This window comes from Centruroides sculpturatus, unplaced genomic scaffold (assembly GCF_000671375.1).
Source record: "Centruroides sculpturatus isolate CEXI.00-Female unplaced genomic scaffold, Cexi_2.0 scaffold1387, whole genome shotgun sequence".
NCBI classification, from domain to species: domain Eukaryota; kingdom Metazoa; phylum Arthropoda; class Arachnida; order Scorpiones; family Buthidae; genus Centruroides; species Centruroides sculpturatus.
In genome coordinates, this window is record NW_019385651.1 from 172481 (window position 1) to 182110 (window position 9630).

Below are 9630 nucleotides of genomic sequence, written 5' to 3' on the forward strand. Positions count from 1 at the left end.
ATTAGTTCGCAGCGCCATTTTTTATTCACTTCTGTTCATTGGTCTCAGTCCGCGCGTTTGCTTCGTCGTGGAAGGATCTGGCTCGATAAAGGAAATCTTGAGGTATTATCAGAAAGTGACTGATTTTATTGAAAATAAACATTCCGAAAAGGTTCACACTGGCCGTATTGCTGCTCGGAGTAATGACATTTGCCTAAGTCATTTTAGAAACATTTTAAAAAGTAGGCAAAGCCAAACCTCTTTGGATAGATATTTTACCAAGCGACCTCTATCCAGTGAAAGTGCTGGTGGAAGTGAAGAAAAGAAAGCAAAAAGCAATGAATGAAAATTGAAAATATATATATATATAAAACAACACTAATTTTTTTTTCTTTTCTAAGTTATTTTTAAGTTATTGTTACATTATGCTATGTAAGTTAAGTTTTAGTATCATTTCCCTTCTCCCTCTCTTCTGCCACCAGTTTTCACCTCCACCGTCGTCTATCCTCAAAGGTAAAGTGCAAATAAAACTACATTTTTTAATCAATTATTATTTTATTATGGTTATTTATACATTTACAACTACAAAATGCATTTTTCAGTATTTTCCTTACTAAACTTATTTTTTTTTTAATTTACTACTTAGTTTTAATTTGAGAGTGTTTTTCATGTTGGAACAAATTATTTGGTTTTACATGTAATCGTATTGGGAAAAATGATTCACCTTATGACATTTTCATGATACAATCTCAGTTTTGGAATGGATTAATTTTGTATCCTGAGGTACCACTGTATAATGAAAATTCGATGTTAAATTATAATTGTTGCATTAATCACAGAAACTACACACCTGAGACTAAAAGAATATTATGTGGTACAAAAGTGTTAAAATATTTTTAAGATGGTCAGAATTAGTATGTTTTTCGTCCAACTTCACCCAAAATTATTCTTAATGACTTCATAAAATTATAAAAGTTGTTATAAAATTATTTAAAACTTCAAAATATTTGTTTTCATTATTTGATGATTTGAATTAATTTTTTAACAGCTTTGATGATGATATTTAAATTAAAAATTGTTTATATTTATAGGAACATTAGACAATGGACAGATATTTGATTCATCACGAGACCGAAATAAGCCTTTTAAATTTCAAATAGGGAAAGGAGAAGTTATTAGAGGATGGGATGAAGGAGTAGCTCAAGTAAGTGTTTTAATAGTGTATGATGCAAGTATTTCTTTTTATAAATTTTCAATTTTTTTGTGACATTCAAAATGAAAATGATTTTTGGGAGTATTCTGTCTGATAGTCTATGGAATAGCACAAATATTCATTCATGATATGTACTACTCCAGTTTGATGCAATTAATTGTTCTACTTATATCGTAATACCCTTTTTTAACTTTTGTTTTATGATGACCTAAAGGTGGTGTGTGTGTGTGTGTATGCTTTAGAATAAGTGGAGATGTTGTGCTTCCATTGTCTGGTAACTTTGTATGTGTTCTAGACAGGTTTCTTTTGGTATTAGAGAGGTTTCGGCTGAAATTTTCATCTCTAAAACATGAATGTCGAGCGTCGCCATCTTGTAATCCTAGTAGTGGTCGGATACTATCAATATATGTCAATATTTTTATGCAAAACATTGATAGTATCAATACTATCAGTTATCTTTTTCACATAGGTTAACAATTGATTGCTAACCTATGTGATGTCAAATAAAGACAGATAGCAAACAATCAGAAATATTTAATAAACAAACAAACTACACTTCAATTAAAAAATTATTTTTTTAAGAAATATTAAATAGTTTGCATTTCTCAGCTTCATTTGACTTCTCTTCTCAGAGATAATGTCTCCGGCTGTCGAGAAGGTTCTCTTGACTGAGGAACCACAAATGCAACCATATTTGTGATAAATTGTTTTCAGATTATTCAAATAAGGATATTCATCATTGTTGACCCAAAATTGAAGCGAGTTGGAATCTGAAGGTCATTATACTGCCAGAAAGTGATAATTGTGTTCATTGTTGAATTATTTGTATTTGGTGAATGTCTACTCCTTTTTAAAAAATCAAAAAGATTGGGTACATTATTTAGGCTTATTTCTTTATTTTCTTGTTCATTTTCATGTTCAGATGGTATGGCATCCATTGAAGTTGAATTTATTATTATTTTTTAATATACAATAAAATATAAATACATTTTTTTCATAAAGTAAAACCTTTGCTTTTGTTGTTGTTCTGTCGTTTTTCACCATCAGCAGTCCATGAAAATTTACAAAGATACAGAGATGACCTTCCTTTTGAGGCTTCTGCCTCAAAAGGAAGGTCATCTCTGTCTCCGAAATGTATTATTATAATAGTGGCAGGAGCACCAGAGGACACTTTACCATATTTCACATATTTTATTGCTGAGGCAGTAGCCTTAAAAGGAAGGTCGTCTCCATATCTTTGTAAATTTTCATGGACTGCTGATGGTGAAAAATGACGGGAAGAAGAACAAAAGCAAAGGTTTTACTTTGTGAAAAAAGTTGTATTTATATTTTATTGTATATTAAATGTTAATAACTGTTGGCCATGTTTTTTACTATTTTTACCAAATTCAATTTATTATATTTGCAAGTTCATTTATTATTGCTTTTGAAAAATGTATGTAGTTCTCCTTGAGTTGAAAAAGCAGGGCTTTTGAATCTAGGATGTAAAATTGTTGGAATGCCACATATAGTTTGTGTTTTGTAACCATTTAATTTTTTGATTATTTCTTCTTTTAATGATTGCAATAACTTTTTACTACATTCTGTGGTAACAGAATTTTCTAGTGTCTTTAGCTTGACAGGAAATCCATGAACAATTGGAATGATTGAAGATATTGTAATGTATGTATTGCCTGAGACGTTGTTAGTTGCTTGTTCAAAAGGTTCCAAACAATTACAACTTTTTTGTAAAACTACAATTTCTTCAGCTGTTAGTGGCAAGGAAGATTTTGGTAATAAAATAAAAGCAAGTCCTATATTTCTTATCATATTTAGATAACTATTCCAACAAGTTACTATTTCTTCAGTTACTTTTTTAGGTGTTTTTCCTTGTTTAGTTTGGATATCTTGGAGTTTATCAGAAGTTTTGGTTGAAGTTTAAAAGTGAGTTATAATTTTCTTACATTTTTCGTTATTCTTATTAGTTCTTCATCTCCTACTAGAGTATCCTGAACAGGATGAGGTTTAAGCTGTGGGAAAAACAAGGTTGATTTCTGATTTTTAATATGCTGCATGCACCTAACATGTTGGCTGCATTATCAGTAGTTATGCATACAATTTTATCTTCTCAAGACCATTTTAAAAAACTTCTTTCAACAAATTTGTTATATTCTCTGATGTATAAGCAGTAGCAACTATCAGAATTTCAAGTACACACAATGTAAATATATCATTAAAAATAAAATGGCATGTAACATGACATTTTATTTTTAAATGTTACGGTTAAATATGACCAATTATTTATAGAAGACTACATGTTGGTAGTTATGGATACATGTTTCACTATATTGATCATAACTTTCAATTTTTCTTTACACTCTTTGTATAAGTTGGGTACAAGTATGTTGCTGATATATTTTGGTGAGGGTAGTTTATATCTTGGTTCTAATTCATGTATAAATTGCACAAATTCATTATCATTAATGATAGAATATGGTTGTGAATCACATGCAATGAATATTGCCAATTTTTTATTTATATTAGTTGTCCTTTTGCTATTGATATTGAAAACATCTTGATCATTGATGAAATATTGACTTTTTCTTGTCGTGTTAATGGCCACTTCGATGATTAGTTTTCTAAATCTCAAGCTCTAGATGTTGAAGTTGACTTGACATTATTGCTAATAAAAACTTTTCTAAATTTAATAGGGTGTAAATGTTTTATATGATCCCTTAAATTTGATGTGTTTCCTGATGTTTGTACATTTTTTTACATAAAAAAACATTTTGCAAGTTGTTTGCCTTTCTCATCAATTTGGAAATACTCCCAAATGTTAATTTCTTTCTGATGGACATTCTACAATTATAGATAACAAAACTTCATGGCTAACAGATAAACTTAGAAAGAATAGATGGCATTTACTCAAAGGTAATAATAATAAAAATTTTTAAAACTAAATTTAAAATATGATGATGAAAAATAAATATTTAGTTTCGTGTGAAAAGTACAATAGAAAATTGGACTATCGATAGCAAGGATATTTTTAAAACACTGATAGTACTGATAGTGTTATTGATAGTATCCAATCTCTAAATCCTAGAAGTTTGACAATTTCATTTGGAACGTCAAGCATGGTGAATAGAAGTTTGGCTTAAACGTCTGCATTTTTCTTTGTTTTGGGTTAAAATTATAATGTATTTTATTAAAATAATGATTATTTAAGCATTTATGAATAATAATGTAAAGAAACAAGATTTTAATCCAGAAATTATTTAATTATTCAATTTTTTTGCAAGTGATGTGAAGTGCCTATAGAATTTTTATATATTTGTGTTTATAATAGCTTATCATAATTCTGTAGAAGTAGGTTTGTTTTTAATGGCATCTTCTACCATCAACAGCATAATACGTTTGTAAATTTCTAAAAATAATTTTCTGAGCTGCTTTCGGATTTATATAAGCCGCTACTTCCTTCAACAAAAGTATGTCGTGAGAACAGGCAAAATGCATTGGAATTGCCCTACTATTATATTGTACGGTAGGAGACACAATGCTAATTAAAGTAAAAAATAATTATTTAGTATTATTAACCTGTCTCGTGTTATTCTTGACATATCTCAGGCTGCAACATGCTGACCTTGACCAGTGGACTTGAGATATCTTGTTTCAGCATCAGAATGTTTTTGAAACTAGATGTCACTAGTTGTTATAATTTTTATATTAAAACTAATTTCTGAAATATAATTTTTTTTGTTTTTACATTTATTAATATATCTATTTTGTTTGTGCAAGATAAAAAAAAATTTCAGACGATACATGATAGCCATGATTACTTTTTCAAAAACATGTAATTTTTGTTAGGCTTAACATCGACAAAAATTCAACATGGCGCAACTCGCAATGGAGAAATATTTCAACATGGGATAGGTTAAACATCCTCTAAATATTTTTAAATAGTTTATTTTGTTTATTTACGTTTTTTGGTAACCTTTGTCGTTCTTAAATGTTTCCACCATTTTTCAACAATATCCCATGAATCAGTGTGCTATGTGAATGTGTGGTGCAACGTGCATTACTTGTAGTTCAAATGTCAAACATGTACAGTACTTCTGCTTGCCGTATAAGTTTAAAGTTTGAACTTCAGCTGCAACTTCTATTATTTGTCAGAAATGGGTCTGTCCAAGCTTTTTTGTTGCAAATGCTTTTTTTAACTGCTCATAATATTTTTTAATATATTATGAACATGAAAAATTTTTGTGTATTAATAAAATCCTCAGTTATAATAAAAGTTTACTAATATAAAATAATTATAACTGTACAAAAATTTTTCTGTTTGATATTATTGAAGGATAAGTTAGAGATGAATTAAAATAACATGCTGTTCGAGGTTTTTTCATCGGGGTTGTATGAGATTCAAAAGGTTTAATTGTTACTCTTGAAAATTGTTTCCCAAAATTTCCTATTCACAATTGGAAATATTTGTATAAAAACTTGATATCTTTGATATTTTGTTTGTTAATGTTAATTTTTTCTTGATAACTTTGACAAGTGGCACAACTTGTTCATGCCTTTTACTGCAAATGTTACAGATTTTATAAGATACTAACATGGTGCAATTGTTTTAGTGATGTTTTTTATATGACACCAGTACCTTTTGTATACCAAACTTTTGAGAATGGGATGATGATTGGAAGATTGGTATTTTGTGATACATCTTTGTAATCTTTGTTCATTTGTGAGACCTCATTGGTTCTTTTGACCAGCATTCTATCATTCTCTGACTATGCCCAATGGACTATATAATCCAAATGTTTCATGAATTTATCTAAAACACTACATTTTATCAGCTTCATGTACAGTTGTGTCCTGACTCTTCAAATTTTTGTTCAATTTGAAAAACATTGTATTGCCCATTTTTGAGAAATTCCATGATGGCAGACATGAAAGTATTTGTTTGTTTGTTTATTTATTATATTGAATTTAGCAATGTCTCACAGACAATATTTGCCACCCTCATTACAACAATCCCAATTAATTATTAAAAAAAAAGTGTGATAAAACTAAAATGAGAAAACAATGTGAAAGTAATAAAACAATAACAAAACAAATAAAAAATTATTTGGAGTATAGTATCTTTTTACAAATGGCTTTGAATTTATAGAAGTCAAGGAAATTATCTTCGATTTTGATAGCAGTAGAAAAAAACAATCTGATTGTTACATTCAGGCGGCAGTAGGGCATATGGATACAAGTTAATCTACTGTTAAATGTAGAATGTAGATAGAGATATAATGAGCAGGAGGAAGGCTGTTAAAATATTTATATGTATAAATATGAAAGTAATCTATATGTTGGAATAAGTCAGGAACGCCATTTAGTTGCTCAACATCAGGAGAGTTAGTGGATGGAAGATGTGATAGTTTGTTGAGAGTAAAAAAAATTTTGTTTAGCTCTATATTAAGTTTATTTAATGCAGATGCAGGAGCTGAGGCCGATGTAGGTAATGCATAATCAATTAAAGGTTAGAAATTAGCAAAAAGAAAATAGCATGGAGTGTGTTTTTATTTGAAATGTTTTTAAAATTTCGCAAAAGCATTCTGTGGCAGATGATATTTTTTTATTGGATTTTCTATATGTAGGTTAAAAGAAAGTCTGTTATCAAATATGACACCAAGGTCACAAACACTTAACAATCTCTAGACACTGGCTATTAAGGAAAAAATTATTATTGGGATAGTTTCTAACAAGGTTAAAAATCATAACTTTTGTTTTGTTAGGGTTTATTGAAAGGTTTAATAATTTAAATGACTTGTTTATATGATTAATATCTTTTTGTAGTGTATGTTGGCAACTATTAGTTATTTTTATGTCAACTTTAACATAATAATAAAGTAATAATAAATGTTGTTTAAAAAGAAATACTCAGGATTATCTATTTCTGAATATGATGGTGCTAGGGAGGCCCTAGTGTTAAAGTTACTTTCCAACTTGACAGAATGCCTTCTTTGACTTGGTGTTCTCATTTCAATCTCAAATTTCTACTTTTTCGATTACCAGTTTTAAATCTGACCATTGCACAATTCAAATTATTCTTAATAAAATTCACACCTTCATCCCATATAACATTTGTACTATTTCAATTCCCAATTGGTCAACAGTTAAATGATTTTCATTGTCTAAGTATTTGAGTTTTCTTGATTGGTTATTTCTTCTGGATCCTTCAATTAACATTAAACAATAAACACTAAATATTTATAACTTTTTCTCCCACCCTATTAAGCAGTTCTTAAATTATAAAAGAATAAACCTAAACAGTCAAAAATGGCATACAAGAACACTAAAGAAAATGTGCAATTATATTTGATCCTTATGATGTAGATGAAAATAAAACAGAGATCCCTGCTCACTCTACATTTATAATGTTACCTTAAAGCATTACAAATTACAAAGAATGTAAACTAAATTATCTAAATTATTTTCACAAAATTGTTACTGATTTCGCTTTTGATCCTAAAACATTCTTGCTCTTTGTTCTTAAATTCTAAAAGTGCATCCGAAAGTTGCAACAACATTGATTATAGATGTCATATATCTCACTATTGGCAAACTAAACCACATTTTTTCCATGTGATACCTGAAGGTCAATTTAAACTTTTATGTCATATTTTAAACAATAAAAATCTATTAGGTCACACCTCCTCCCAAACCATATTTTCCTAAGCAATTTTCTTTGATGTCATAAAATCTGTAAATACTTTCATCTATAGTCCTGATAACATTCCTACTATTTTTTGTAAAAAGCTAGCACTTATTTCTGCTTCTGTGTTTCTACATTTATTTCCCTTGATTCTTGAGTCTGGATTTTTACCTAAACAATGATCAATGTCTGTAGTCTCTATGTTACCTAAAAAAGAACCTAAAATTTTTAAAACCTGCCTGTATAGATCAATGTATTATTCAATTACATCTTGCCTCTCTCTTTGCCAACAGTCTAGTTTAGACAATTTCTCAACCACTAGTAATCTGTTAGAAATTCAGTACGTAATACTGAAAAACTTTGAATTAAAACTCCCAACATATGTTGTCTATAATGATATTTCTAAAGCTTTTGACTCTTAACTCCTAATATTTTTCTGGATAAACTGTCAACTGAATTTAATATAAATGGCACTATTTTAACATGGCTTAATAATTATTTTCTACTTTGTATTTATAAAATTAAAATACCTGATTTCTATTTCAGTGAATATTCTCCTCTAATTGGCATTCCAAAGGGATCTATACTCAGCAATCTATTTTTTATAGCTTATATTAACAAACCTCTCTAGCATCAATACCTCTTTTATAAATGCATATGCTGATGACATAAAAATAGCTAATAGTTGCCAACACACTACAAAAAGATATAGATCATATAAACAAGTCACTTAAATTACTAAACCTTTCAATAAACCCTAACAAAACAAGTTATGATTTTAGCCTTGTGACAAGTTGACAAGCTGATAGAAATAATTGAATGATTTTTATTATTTACTCCCATTGAGTTTTTAAAACCTAGATATTAACATAGTAATTTTTATTCCAGATGAGTTTAGGTCAAAGAGCAAAACTGATCTGTTCTCCTGATTATGCATATGGTTCAGTTGGACATCCAGGAATATATCCTTTTTGGTCTTAAGTGTTTATTATTATAATTCTTGCAATATTGAAGTTCTGTTGAAGTTAATAATGAAGTTTTTAAATTATAGATAAATATATTTTAATTATTTAAGAATGTTGGTTAAAAATGCAATGCTCCCAGCAAACATTCTGTAAAACTTCAAGTAAACTGAAGAATTATTGTTATCATGTATTTTAATTTTATAATGGAACTTAAATTGCTGATTTTGATGAAACTTTGCCATTTTCAATTAATTGTGATGAGAAATCCAGATATATATAGGTCCATTTAAACGTAAAATATAAGAGTCCATTACAGTAATACCCCAAACTTACGCGATAGGTGGGACTGAGCAGTAACCGTGTAAGTCAAATTTGCGTAAGTCGGGGTATAATTTCGCATATAAATACATACAAATAATTTTTAATTGGGGCCAGAGATTAAAGAAAACAATAATTTAGAAAAAAATGTGTAATAAAATCTTAGATAATACATATGTATAACAAATTAGGCCTGTATTATTTTACAATTTTTCACATTTACTTGATTATTACGCCATAATTTTAACATTGTTTTCATCTCAGCAATAATACTGTGACGTTTACGAATGATACTTGAATTTAAAGATTGAGCATTTTTCACAGCTTCGAGAATTTTTTCTATGCCTTTTATAATTGTTCTGACCGACAATTCCGGTAGATCAAACTTCTTTGCCAATTCACAAATTTTCATTTTTGTATCGAAGTCTTTAATAATGGGTACGTTCGTAAAGTCAAACGAGTTAAACGCGTTAGTA

At 28.8% G+C, this 9630-nt stretch overlaps 1 protein-coding gene across 1 annotated transcript in view; it reads left to right on the plus strand.

Annotated features, from left to right (window-relative positions):
- Positions 1-9630, plus strand: part of LOC111640888 (12 kDa FK506-binding protein-like) — a 75719-nt gene that overhangs the window by 48266 nt on the left and 17823 nt on the right. The window contains exons 3-4 of the mRNA XM_023386969.1: positions 1071-1183; positions 8760-8833. Of these exons, the coding sequence (XP_023242737.1) occupies positions 1071-1183; positions 8760-8833 (187 nt within the window). The remainder of the gene's footprint in view (positions 1-1070; positions 1184-8759; positions 8834-9630) is intronic.